Source organism: Chionomys nivalis, chromosome 17 (genome assembly GCF_950005125.1).
Source record: "Chionomys nivalis chromosome 17, mChiNiv1.1, whole genome shotgun sequence".
Taxonomy (NCBI): Eukaryota; Metazoa; Chordata; class Mammalia; order Rodentia; family Cricetidae; genus Chionomys; species Chionomys nivalis.
This window is the reverse complement of record NC_080102.1, coordinates 16,674,686-16,689,268: the sequence shown is the minus strand read 5'-3', so window position 1 is coordinate 16,689,268 and position 14,583 is coordinate 16,674,686. Positions and strand designations below refer to the sequence as shown.

At 38.2% G+C, this 14,583-nt stretch overlaps 1 protein-coding gene across 1 annotated transcript in view; it reads right to left on the bottom strand.

The window, feature by feature from the left end:
* The window catches only part of Mtbp (MDM2 binding protein), a 62,287-nt gene that overhangs the window by 39,065 nt on the left and 8,639 nt on the right, over positions 1–14,583 (bottom strand). The window contains exons 6-11 of the mRNA XM_057791826.1: positions 13,928–14,072; positions 12,860–12,977; positions 10,923–11,057; positions 9,465–9,559; positions 7,968–8,040; positions 3,842–3,959 (exon numbers count right to left, since the gene is read on the bottom strand). Coding sequence (XP_057647809.1) covers positions 3,842–3,959; positions 7,968–8,040; positions 9,465–9,559; positions 10,923–11,057; positions 12,860–12,977; positions 13,928–14,072 — 684 coding nt within the window. The remainder of the gene's footprint in view (positions 1–3,841; positions 3,960–7,967; positions 8,041–9,464; positions 9,560–10,922; positions 11,058–12,859; positions 12,978–13,927; positions 14,073–14,583) is intronic.

Below are 14,583 nucleotides of genomic sequence, written 5' to 3'. Positions count from 1 at the left end.
GCATATATCACGACCCATCCAGAAGAAGGCTCCTGACTGAAAGAATATCTTGTCTCTTCCACTAAAATGTATTTAAAATTTACTGTTTCTCATGATGGTAAAGATTTATAAGTCAGTTATGTGCTGTCATTTTGACCTTATCCCTTTGAGTCCACTATTTTGAAGCATGTGAGGGAGGCACGCGTGTCCCCACTTGAAGACGTGTCACCAGTCCCTATTAGTCTACCACCTTTAAAACGCTACTAGGCTTCTCAGTAATAAAAAGACTTTTTTATGCAAAGCACTTACTGTCTTTTCCCTTTCAAAAGAATTCCAGCTTTGCATAAATGAAGTAACACAAATTTATAATTGTTGAAATTATCAAACATCTCAAATTCTAAAATAATCAGACACTATTTTATTTTGCTAAGAATGACTTGCATAAATGTCAAGTAAGAAATACAAAAGGCCACATTGTAAAAATCCCTTTCTGTAGAATCTCTGGCAAAGGAGACTGTGGAGGACTTTAGACAAGCTTCATGATTTCTAGATATCTAAGTTCTGTCATTGCAACAAAGACAGATGTTCTCTTTAAAAAAAATCACTTTCCAATATTCCAAAAATCAAAGATAATAAATGCAATGTACATAACACAGAGTAGGTCTCTAACACTGACAGATAACAATTTTTATCTCATCTCTATGACAAGATGATGATCACTGGATTTTTTTAAACAATTTCATAGCATGCCTCCATGAAAACCCGAGCACTTTTCATTACTCGGCTGCCCTTTCATGTGAATTGTATACAAAGAAATTTCTTCCCGGACAAAAAGGGTTGGCAGTTTCTTTAGTTTGTAAATATCCTTCCCGGTTTTCTCCATAGCATGCTTTTCGAGCACTTAGGCTTACTATCTTTTAGAAGCATTTCTGCTACTAGACTTTAAAGCGCATTTCAAACTGAGTTTGAACTCACTCATGGTTCATGGGTGAGTCCAGGTTCATTGTCATTGTTGAAACAGCAGTTATTACTATCTGAAAATACATAACCCACATACAATCTAACAGATATCTCTAAGTACCTGTGTGTATCAACCAGAGACAAGTTTACAATATTCAACAGCGGGAAGCAGCAAGCAGATCCCACACCACTGCAAAGGCCAGTAGTTCAAGAGTCTGCTGGCAGTGTTAGTGCGATGGCAGAACTGCTCCTGACTGAGAAAACAGCTTAGGAGGAAAGGCATGAAAACAGTAAGACACTTGGCTATGGGACAATCTAGGATTAAGATCTAGGGTCTGGTCTCTTCTACAATGTGAACTTCAAAACTTTGTTTAATGTGAGTCAAGCATGTAAACAGTCCTAGTAAACCACAGATTAAAATGTCACAAATATGTATAAATGATGAACGCATATTGAGGGGTTCTTTTTAGCATGAATAATATCTAATCAATGCACATCTTGCTTTTTTCACGCGGTGTCCTCAGGACTGTCCCAGTCAACTCTTACTAAATACAAAGCTATATTAGGATTTACAGTTACTTCTCAACACTTCTTTTCTCGCAGCAGCATGAAAACAATGAGTGGAATATAAAGTGTATCTCCTTCAGCAGCAATCCCCAAAATACTGTGGACAGTATCTCATTCCATGTCTAAGTAAATGAACCAAAGAATGTTTGACTGACTGGATGGATGGATGGATGGATGGATGGATGGATGGATGGATGGATGAATTAATTAAAATGACTGACAAAGTCACAAAGAAATACAACCAGGAAGTTGTTTTGGGAAACAGGATAAGCTTTAATCTAGAGCCTTCTAGAACAATGATGAAGAAACACAGTTATAGTTTGGGGATGGCTTGAAGTGTTAACGTGGGCCATTGAGAGAAGCCACTGTTAGTGATGTAAGTGCAGGGGATGAAGTTCCTGGATCCAGTAGTTAGTGAAATAATCAAAAGTTGCCTCCCCCTCCCCCCACAAACCTTGGCTTCTCTGCTTTGTCAATATCATAAGTAACAAGTGTCCCTTCAGGAAGGGTCACACTAGGAGAGACTTTAATCAGCTATTCCTCTTAGCTGTTTCTTAGATTGAAAGAAAAACTCCTGCAAGGAGCAAGTTTAATCAGTGCTAATGACCTGGACTAATCAGTAATCACCAACCTGCAAACAGTATCCTGGGATCTATGTCATATGATTATTCAGAAGCTTCCACTATTCATCCCTAATCTCAACAGGCAGTGATTCTAAAACCTGAAATCAAACTACAAGGTATTTTCTTAGTTATAATAAAAATAACGTGGAAAACAAACAAACAAACCCGTGTCAATTCTCAGCCATCAACCGACCTTAGAATTAGGACTTTCAACTTAGGGGCTTCTTAAAGCTGTAGAAAGTTACAAGGCGAAAACAAGCGGTGATGAGCTGCCCAGGACATACTCCCTTTACGTAAGGGCTGCAAATGCTATATATATTACTAGTCACAGTGCTGAGAAATGCAGTGTGCAACATGAGGGAAACTCGACTATCCGCTGCTCTGTAAACCTGATTTTGTTGAAGCACAGCTGTTTCCATTCCCCATGAGCAGTTCAGACAGTTAAACCCGTACTTATTCATGCCCTAGCACTGTGCAATAGGCTCTACTAATAACGTGAACTGTGGAGGTCTCCGGAAACACTATGGCCAGCAGAATAGCAGGCCAGCAGACTAATGAGCCATGAAGACAAGAAGGAAGTCCGGTCTGCACGACTCAGTAGCTGGAGTTGGTTTAGACTTCTACGGTTTGACACTGGCCATTTCTTTTAGGTATATTTATGTATAGCACAATTTGGAAAATGGTTTCCTGATAATTAACTCAGTCCCATGTACACAATAAAGCTTAAAACATGATTACACTGAAACTCTTTGTAAAGTGTATGTGACCGCTGACAGAAAGATGGGTTCTGTAGATCTGACTATATGTGACCTCTTAAGGGTCTGGGGGAAGACCTGGTGTGGTCTCAGTCATACAGATAGCACAGAGGTCACCAGGCTATTAACCAGCCCTCTGGGTAGGAAACAGATATATATATATATAAAAGGATATATATATATATATATATATATATATATATATATATATATATCTTTCTATAAAGAGACAACCCTATAACATTCCTGGTTTCCCTAGTGCTTATCTGTGAGCACAGGGACCTCTGTGCCCCCTACATTGAACATCCTAGATTACTAGAGATGAAAGTGCTTGGGGGGAAGCCCCAGAACAAGTGACAGGCAGAGACAGAACTCACACCAAGGCTTTCTAAGTTTTCTAAGCCCCGACACCCTTATCTGTAACATGAAACAAGTACATAACCAATGTACAGAGTTATTATAAAAGCCATATTGCTTGGGCTGAAGAGTTGGCTCAGATATATAGCACTGGCTATCCGTCCAGAGGTCAAGAGTTCAATGCCCAGCAAACACGTGGCAGCTTACAACTGACTATAATGAGATCTGATGCCCTTTTCTGGTATGCAGGCATGCGTGCAGACAGAACACTATATACGTAATAAATAAACCTTTTCTTTAAAAAGTCATATTGCTAAAACACCTAGGATGCTGTGTGGTCTAAGTAACCTGTTAAATAATTAAGCTCTAGTGTCTTCGGAAAATTATACATATAGGCTCATGTATAATAAATGGACCATTTTATTTTCACCAATTTTGTGTCTAAGAATCCAATCTTCAATATAAGTAGCTACCCAATTAACCCGAGTTCTGCCTTTAGAATACTGCCCTTCTTAATGGGACATGGTTCGAGGTATTAAACAGTAACTTCCAATAAAGATATTATGTACCAATAAAACAACTGAAAGACGTAGTACTTACCACTGATTGTCTTGGGCTTCTTAGCTATGTACTCCTTCCACTTCCTTGAAGAGAGTTGGTTGAGAGGTGGGGTCAGTCCGTTACTGACCGTACATGGCAACACAAAAAGAGCACCGACCTGAAGGAAGAGCACAGTACCCACTGTGACTGCAGACTAAAATCCACCGTTAATGAATGTCACGCGAAAGTCACATTTCACACATTTAACAATTACTGAGTATGGCTCTCTCGAGGACGTCGTTGCAAAGTCGAAGACCCCCCAGGCCCTTGCCCAAAAAAGAGAGAAGCAAATAAGCAAAATATAAAGACAGATCCAAAATTATATTATTATCTTCTCTTTTCTACTGAGGTCATTATTTTTGAAAACTCTAATGGTCAGGGTTGACTGACAACTTGACAAGATTTAGATATGCATAAGAAGCAAGCCTCCCTCTGGACACACCTGTAAGAAGCTGTTTGGATTAGGCTAGCAACATGCCTGTGAGGAATTATCTTAATTAGGTTAAAGTGGAAAAACCTTCCCTAAAACTGGGTGGTATCACTTGGGTCCAGGACTGCGTGCAGTGGACAAGCACTCTGAGCACACACAATCATTCTTCTCTCGTGCCTTACTCTAGATGAAATATGGCCTGGTGCCTCAAGCTTCCCATCATGATAGACTGTATCCTTGAATTGTGAGCTGAACCCTTCCTCGAGGTGTGTTTGCAAGGGTATTTACCATAGCAACAGGAAATGTAACTAAGACATTTTGTTATTCTTATTTTCGGAACATTTAGGTTGTTGGTATGATGTCTTTGTTCATCTACAAAACTACAAGGAACTAACTTTGAGACCTAGTACCAAAACTTTAGAAACATTAACTGTATTGATTATTTTTGTGGCTTAAAAATCACAATACATCCAAGGGCAAAAAAAAACTTTCATTCCCAGAAATAAGAGATTTAATGCTAGCAGGTAAGATGCAGTGGTAACAAATTAGACCTTCTCCCAAAACACACAGCAGCTTCCAACTGATTTATAAGCAAATTCAACTTCATATTTGTATTCTCAAGGCAAAGCATCCAGATGTTTATTAAATATTTGCTCAAAAGAATCACTATAATGTATTTATCTAAATTCTCAGTTTGATTAAGGACTAAATAAAACAAATTACAACTTGGAAGTTATATCGCCCATTTTAGAAATGTAGTTACATCAACCAGCACATTCCAATAAAGGACATTAATTTTAAAAAACTCCAGAGAAATTTAGGCAACGCATTAGTCAAATATCTTAAACCTAATGAAAATCTGTTTTTAATTGCCCTATGTAAATGGATTAGCTCCATGAATACGTCACAAGGAATTAGCATCTTACAACGTTAGTTCTGTTGCTATTTATTATTTTTACTTATGCATTCTTAATTATTGATAAAAATTAAGGAAAAAATGTTTTCATTATAGAAAAAGTTTTTCTAAAAGTGTCTATTATGCAAATATTAGCAATTAGAAGTACAGCTATTTAGCAACAGAAAATAATCATAAATATAAAAGACAAATCGAATTCTCTAAATATTAGAACTTAGTTCTTTCATAAATAAGACATCATTGTGCAAAATGTAGACCACGGGAGAAGAGTCACCACGGCTGGAAGGTGGGAAAGGTGAACATGCCAGGGAAGTTCTCCCTCACAGCTAGCTGCCTATCGGTGCTTCTAGACGTAACATATATACTGAGTCATGACCTGCTGCCGTGGCCCATTTCTGAGACAGCCTAATTGTGATTAAACATTTGCTACAAATATTTAAAACAAAGATGAAAACATATATCTCTGAATCTCCCAAGTTTGAATTTTCTATAATAAATATGTCAGTTGCTTACATTTGATCATAACAGACTTAGATCTGATCATTTCTCACCACACCCTAACCCTCAGACAACTTCCTGAGACTTGAGCTGGCTAGAAGCACATTTCAAGCCTCACTTTCAAATCTTGATCCGATTTTTGTACCAGGTCCTCTTTAACGAGCGATCACTACTGAAATTAGACTTCAAACTTTGTAAACTCCCTTAAAAACAGGATTTCCTAACCATGGAGTAGTGCCATTAGATTTTCTAATAGCCTGGTGTACTCTACGAAGAAAGGCTTCCCTGCAAGGTCTGCTAATCAAGGAGAAAGACAGACAGATGAGAGACTAAACCAAGATCTTTCCTGATGTTCACACAGATTACTAGAACTTAGGCACCGAGGAAGGGTCTTGTCTACCTGCTGTCTTCAATATCTGAACAAGCATCTGACACACTGTAGGACAAAGTTTTTTTTGATAAACAACAACAAAACAAACAAGAGTCCAATAACAACAAAGTATAACCACACACAATATGAAAATGTCACAAGAAAATCCATTTCTTAAACACTAAACAAAAACGTTTTAGTAAAATTATTTTTTAAAAAAAACGTTACATATACAGCACTCAACTTCAAGGAAGCAGTTCTTCATTGCTTTTTTAAGAAAATGTAAAGAAAATTTATAACCCAATAAATAGCTTCAAATTCAGAGCTCTGTTGTGTAAGTCACAGGACACCTATGCTAGCTAGTTTTATGTCAATTCGACACAAATTGGAGTCATCAGAAAGGAGGGAGTCTTAATTGAGAAAATACCTCCATGAGATCCGGCTATAAGACATTTTCCTAGCAACAACTGGAGAAGGGTCCAGCCCATGGTGAGTGGTGCCATCTCTGGGCTCGTAGTCCTGGGTTCTATGTGAAAGCAGGCTGAAGTAGGAGGCCATGGGGAAGCAAGCCCATAAGCAGCACTCCTCCATGGCTTCTGCAGCAGCTTCTGCCTCCAATTTCCTGCCCGGTCCACGTTCCAGTCCTGACTTCCTTCAGTGATGGATGAAAGTGTGACCCAGATAAACCCCTTCCCTCCCCAACTTGACTTTGGTCATGGTGTTTGATGACAGAGACAGCACCCCTAACTAGGACAGCACCACCCCACTGCTGCATACAGAGAAAAGTCTCAAAGGCCTCACACACACCTCACCTGTGCACCACACGCTGACATTTTACAGTCATGGTCCCAAAAGCAAGCTTAAAACAAAATGGCTGCAGATGAGATACTAGATAACTTCATTCCCTTCTGGCTTAAGCATGGCCTTCGATAACTAGATAGACTCAGGATTATTTCATATCTGCACTAAACAAATCACAGTCACATGTGTAACTCTGGCTTGACATCATCAAAGGCTGGGTCATCAAAAAACTCGGTCACACGATCCAAACACTATTAAATGTACAGGGAAATGGAACTGAAATCTCCCAAATCCTCAGGGACCATATAGGAAGGCATCTTACAACCAAATCTCATTCACTTTACAGTATGTATCAGTTTTCTAAGGGAATTCCAACCAAGGTCTAACTATAACACCATGGGGGAAAACTGCTAAAATTATATTAATCACTATTTCCTCTCAGGAGCATCTGTTAACAAGCTGATCCTAAAGGAGTAAGAAATGTTCCGTAAAGACAGTATTTTAAGCTTTAAAACTCATTCCTATAGAAATGCAACAGTTGACAAAAATTTCGAGAAGGAATAAAAACTTTTGTGTTTTTCTTCTTTAAAATGATATAGATACAGGGTTCTACTTAGGATTCGGTATTTTTACAGTTTTTAAAAAATGTTCAAAAGACATCAAATGTATCATATGATATACACATGTAACTATTAAAATAGATACAAATCTCTTCGGCAGAACCGGAATATAGAGGTAATTTTTAAAAATATAACCACTCAATGATGTTTTACGTCGTTTCACCTCAACCTCTGCTATGAAAGGACCACACAGGTGTACAAATACCGTCCCAGAGCTGGAATGAGATATTACCAAAGAGGAAATTAATGATGCATTCTAAAGTTTGAAATAACTCTTGAAATCATTGCTCATAAGGTTTATTTCTGAAAGTCTCCTATAAAATCAAATGTCACTTTATCTACAAAACACTTGAGCAATATCTTAACATGAATTACTGCCAAAGGCATGCTATGTTATGTTAAAGAAACCAAATTTGAGCAAGAATTAGAGTTACTTTTTTTTTATCACGTCATTAAGGATTTAAAAACAAATTCAAAAAAGTCTTGTATACCTTGCCACACAGAGAAGAGAGCTGTTCCAATAGCAGCATGGAATTCTGCCTCACGCAGTTTCCAGTCACCTCTCTGTACTAGGGAGTTAAAGAATAAGAGAACAGTAACCGGGAAATAACTCAACTTGGAAAAACAAGTTTGATTATTTCACTCTCCAATAATTCTTTGGAAACCATTCATTAAGCTTAAATATAAGAATTACCAATTAATCTTTCCCTTGCATATTATTTTCTTGATTATTAGCCCTGATTATCATTACCATAAACTATAAAAACAAGAAATAAGTAAAAATCATGCATTAAAAAAAATTCAAGAATGCCATGTCAGTGCTCTGCTTCAAACCAGCAATTATATAATATAAAATGTCTGTCCTGGGCTGGTCAAGTGGCTCTAGGGGTACAGGAGCCCATGCCTTTCACAACTCTGACCTACACACAAGTGCTCCACTCCCAAAACGTGCTTTGAATATTCCAGATACATATGGTGGCATTTCCAGTTACTCAAGTACAGAAAGATGTTATCATCCAACTGGTGTTCAAACATCAATCATACGGATGCCAAGAGAGCCATCTGAGTGAGTCTGAAGTGTGTAGAAATTACTCTAGATTTCCCACGCAGCCCTAACATTCTCCTCTGACGCTCATAAGCATCAAGGATCCAAACTGAGGGAAGCCTTGTGCCTATTCTAGAAGCATTAACATAGTACTTGAGGCATGGGGAAGAGGTAGGGGGATACATTATAAAACTTTTCTTGAAACCATGAGCACGAAAAACATACTGAGATTACTGAGATATCTGAGGGCATGATCCTACATCTAAATGCAGATCATAGAAATGGCTTAATGTGTGCTTTTCTGACTTTTTTTTTTAGGACAGGTAGATTCTTGCAACTTTGGAATTGGGAGAAAAGTGTGGCTCTCACTGAAGCAGGAGAAGCCGAGAGTCATGGCTACACACCATAATCCTTTAGTTCTGTTCTGTTCTGCATCAAGAAAATAACACAAGTCACTGAGAGATATCTTGGACTCCAGAAAAAGTAAAGTTATTTATAAAAGACATTTAAAACAAAATAAAAGAACAAAAAAGAAAACAAGACAGAAGACCAATAAAATATACATATGGGTTATCAAGAAAGTGATGGGAAAGACAGATTCAACTAAAGCCACACTGTGTAACGGCAGCAAAGAAGCCGGGTTCGGTCACCTCTGTGTTACTCCATAATCCTGCCCACAGCATGCAATCAATAGTGAAAGAAAAGCCGATTGCCTACCTACCGGGAAAGATTTCTAAGAGGAGAATGTGGAGAGAGCAGGAACTCCCTGCCCCAGGAGCTCCATGGGGAGGGGTAGAAATTTCCACTTGGGCATGAGCATTAACCCATGAATACAATGAAATTCAAAAAAATGCAAAACCTCCCACATTTACCTGCTGGTACCAAAACATTCTACCCAACCCAGTGAAAGTAAAATAAAATGAACACATCAGCAAAAGGATACAGCTCGAATTCGGTGTCAGACATGTAACAGGAGGGAAGGTCTGATAATTTTATCATCTGCACGAACTCTAAAGCAGGACCATAATAATGGAAAACCTGGAAAAGGAATTCAAATTGTGTAATACGTTAAACCCAGTAAATGAAGTAAAAGCAAAGAAATGAGTGATTATTAATTTAAAAGCCTCACAGGGAGCACAAAGAAAACACATCCAAAGAAAAAACGGTTTTAGTTTTCCCGCCCCATCTCTTCCTCCCCATCCCCTATGCATGCATGTAATGATTTGAATAAGATGTCCCCTAAAGTCTAGGCATCTGAAGACTTGGTCCCCAGTTACTGGCACTGTTTGGGGAAGCTTAAGAGGTGTAGCTTGTTGGATGAGGTGTGTCACTAGAGAAGGGCTTTTTTTTTTTTTTTTTTTTTTTTAAATTCTCTTTGCTTCCTACTTGCAGTTCAAGATAAGAGCCCTTGGTTTCCTGCTCCCACTGCCATGTCTTTGTTTCACTATCACGGACCTTGCCCGAATAAACTGTTTCTTCTATAAGTTGCCTTGGTCATGGTGTTTTATCACAGCAATAGAAAAGTAACTAATACAGGGTATGAATATTTATCCCTAATTAATTTTACTTTAATTCATTGAAAAGGTTGGACCTGAACATTATTCTCAATAGAAGCAAAGAAAAAGAAGGTTTAAAGATAATTGTATTTGAACATTACACTGCCAAAGAAGAGACTCTGAAGTCACTAAGTCTTCTAAGTATAAGGTTTAGAAGAGAAATGAAAACTCCATAAAAGAACACGTGGTAAGTTGCTTACAGTAAGTAACTGTAAACAATATTGGGAAATGAATTCACAGCAGAAATGACATCCTTCTCTCTATTTCCCTTTCATCAGAAAATATTAAGCATCATCTGACATCCTATCATTTCAGGACCTATGTATTTTACACACTTAAGTTGGGTATTTTCAAATGGATTTCATAAGTGCTCGTAAAGGACCTCCTCGTATGCTTGTTTTACAATATTAAAAAATAAAAACTAGCTGCATTCTTCCAATTATTACGTCTTCTAATTGCTTGCATTTAAAGCATAAATCTATAAAGATATGAGAAGAGAACTGGCGTGTCTAATACCACACGTTAAGACTATGCCAGGTCGGCATCAGATGCTAATCTCGGTATTACCTCATTTCATTTCCATAGTAACTTTGCAAGGAGAGGAGTGAGAGAATAAACTCCAATTCCAGTCCAATTCAAGCTTATACTGACTTAAATTACCCGATTAAAAAAAGAAGAATGCAGTACTCATCACACAAAGCACTCAATTCTAAGAGTTAGATGAGCTGTATCAGTGAACACACTATGCATATTATTCAAATAGATCATAAGATTCAAATGTATTTTATAAAACAGAACTGCAGAAAAGGATGACAGCAGGTAAAATTAAATGTATATACACATACCTTAGGCAGAATATTCTTGTCCTTTGATGGCACTATCTTTTTGGCAAGAAAGCAGGTATTTAAATTATGCATACTAATACTTGTAGGTGTAACTCCCTTCAAACAAAATTCGGGAAAACTAATTTCAAATCCAAACTGAAAAGAAAGCAAGAGAACTCAGTTACAGGTGTTATCTGTAAAGACTGGTATATTGTATTAGAAGAAACTGACCTTACTCTAAATATAAACTATACAAACAGGAACTTTTTTTGATACATAGGCTTCAAGGGTAGTTCTTCCTATTGGTACATATCATTCTATTAACTTGATATCAACTTTTCATAAAAAACCTTGCAGTGATCCTTGGTTAGTCAGCAACAGTATGCTAACTGTTTCATGCAGCCCACAGGACCAAGCACCCTCCTTGGTACACATTCAATGCCTGGCTGCCTACTGGTCTGTAAATCACGGTCAGACAGAAGCTGCCCATGTACTTAGTACAGTATCTCGCAGCGTTTACCTCCTCTGTATGTGGGTGATGAGAAATGCTGTTACCACAGAAGTCGTGACAGTAAAGATGGGACAACATGGATGTCCTGTGTCATTGTCTTGCATCCTAAATAATATAACTCAAATAAACCCTATTATTACTATCACCCTGTCTTTGAGAAAAACACAACTCTGGTACCAAGGTGTCACTCAAAACTGGAACCAAGTCAGGATTTGAATGCAGGTATTATCACTGTAGAGTCCCCGAGAATGACCGCTGGTGGAGAGCTATGGAGGACACAGGGTTTATCACTCTACAGTCCACGAGAACGACCGCAGGCGGAGAGCTATGGAGGACACAGGGTTTATCACTCTACAGTCCACGAGAACGACCGCAGGCGGAGAGCTATGGAGTGACACCAGGTTTTGTGGGTTAATGAGTGCTTAATTTCATACTAAAGGAATAAAAGAGTCAGTGAGAACTCTGGCATGGTCTGCCTACATGCAAGCACATGACTTCAGAAAACGAAAACGAAAGCAATGCTCCTGCTCACATGGCCAACTCTTCCACTTTGGCTGAATGCTGGCTTATTTACTTATTTATTTATTCCTAATAACACCATTTGCAGAGATGATTTCCCTAAAAACTGAATCTTCCCAAAACTAGGAGGGCCACTATGTTAATCTAGACAGACTAGGCACATTATTCCCTTTGTTTTATTGGATGTTTCTTTAAGTCAATACAAAAGATAAATGGGGAGAAAAAGTACAAAAAATAAAACAAAAGACCAATCGGAATGCAAGAGCCTATTGATGATGGCACACTATCCCAAAATTAAGAAACAGTCTTAACTTTCCTATCTAAAAAGCTGACATATATTAATATGTACACATGAGTATAAACAAAATAGAAATAACTTAGAAAAACCACCAACACTCACCTCAGAAATTTACAACAACTAAAGAAATCTAAGCGACAGTTTTCACCACAGAGTTGATATACCCAGAGTCTAGTAAAGCTTTTACAATAGCTGGTTTGTGCACGGCAGGGATCACCTAAGAATACTACTATAGGTGACTGCTCCCAATACTTTTCTGGTGGATAACATCAGCAAAAAATTAAAGGACTTGGTTTAACAATATGAACTTGGCTAGTGTCCAATACTGTTTTCAAAATGCCACACTATAAAACAGTAATGACTAAAACATAATCATAGTAACAGCTGATACTATAATTAAAATCAAATAAAATTAAAGATTCAGTTAAGGGTAGCACAAGTCACAGATAATATGCAGCTTATTGGCCACCGCCAGGAGCAGATGCACTGTTTCGATCATTGTAGAAAACTCCACTTGGTGTCAATCTAGAACACCTTCCCGAGGGACACGGGTGTTGACGTCAGTTGTACTGGAAACAAAGTCGAAATGCCTACTTTGCTGTACGCAGTGAAAGCCAGAAGCCTGTTTACCTTTCTTTCCCGTATCTGAATCTCTCCCCTCCACAGTTCCCTTGAGTCAATGGCATTTCTGAACTCCTCGAAAGGCACAACCTTAGCTGAAAGGCAGTCTGCAATTTTCTGACAATTACTGTTAAAAAACAAACAAACAAAAAACCAATTTGACGATTAAGCGATGATAATTTCATTTTTCTTATTTTTAACGGTTACATTTTCGCTACAGTCTAAGAGGGGTAAATGCAATTGTATATTAATATGAATTACCCAATAAGTCAGTCTCTGAGGAAGGGCTGCCATATTCCCACAAATTCAGAGCCATCATCCCTACTATGTAAACAGAAACCTTCCTGCTACTGCCGGCTTAACTGTGTCAGATGTACGCACAGACTCGATGTCAGTCCCTCGGATTCAAATGCAGAACTGCAGAATGTTCCTCCGTGGGCTTTATGAACTCCAGGGCACCACTTGATCACGGGCGATGCTGACTGTTAGCATCGTACTCTGCCTATACTTCCATGCACGAAGCTAGTGTGTTCTCACCTTCTTAACTCAGCAGCCATCAACTGCTCTGCCTGGCTTAGTCAGAATTATACTAAGTGCTTGATTTGTGAAATTTAAAAAAAAAGTCATGAGGTTCATAAATTCAGTCTGAGTACTAACTTTGGAATCAAAACCGGAATGCATAATTGACCTCTACTAATGTGTCATAAATACAACCATATCTACTTATTTCTACCTTGGCTTATACCACAGAAGGCAGACAGAACAGGACAAATCCAGCGTAACGGTCACCCTGGTGCTCACTGGTATTGAAAGCCTGCTGGAAAGTACACAGTGAATTTGGAGAACCAATGCTCGGTACTGACTATACATCAGCACTGATAGGATTTATCAAATATGTAAATATCTAGGATATACGAAAGGAGGAAAGTCTAGGTTCCAGAAAAGGTACAATTTTCCAATCACGGTGCGACAGAAAACACTACCTCATCACATTAAAGTAGTTTACAAAGACTCAATCTATTGAAAACTTGGCAGCAGATCTGAGCAGAACAATGACATATGACCACAGGCGCTTACGTGTCACGGTGATCTCCTGCTATGGTAACCTTCGCTGCGTGCCATTCCTTCAGATGCTTCAGTGCCCCTACAGCAGGCAAGCACTCTCTTAATTTAGGAGGCTCTTTGTCAGAAGGCAATAGTATTATGTCTATCATTGCTCTGCCTAGAGAAAAGAAAATCAGAATTTTTCAAAGATGTTAGATCTAAAGTGGCTTAGACGGTGCTCTGAGCAACTGGATTTTAAGCTTATTTGGAAGCTAAAGGAGTATTTCAAAACAATACACATCTTCAGGAGCTCCAAATTTTTAAGCACTCATCATTTGAGTTCATGCCATATTATTTGGAAATAGCTAGCACACGGTAGAAAACAATGAACGATATGGTGATTGCTTGCCGATCCTCCAGCAGAAGTTAATTATATGCACTGCTCTGGAGATCATCAATGCTATTGTACTCAACAGGGGAAAAAAAAAAACCTGTGCAATTTCATTATATTTTCCTACATTTAATTTTGTTATCCAAAAGGGAATGAATGAGTATAAAGTTGCAATGCTCGAATAAATCATTTCTCTTAGAGGACAATAAAACATTGCGTATAACCAATTATACTAGCATCATTAGATTCTAAGGTTTACTTCATACCAGTTTAAATGACACAAAGTTATACATTTATT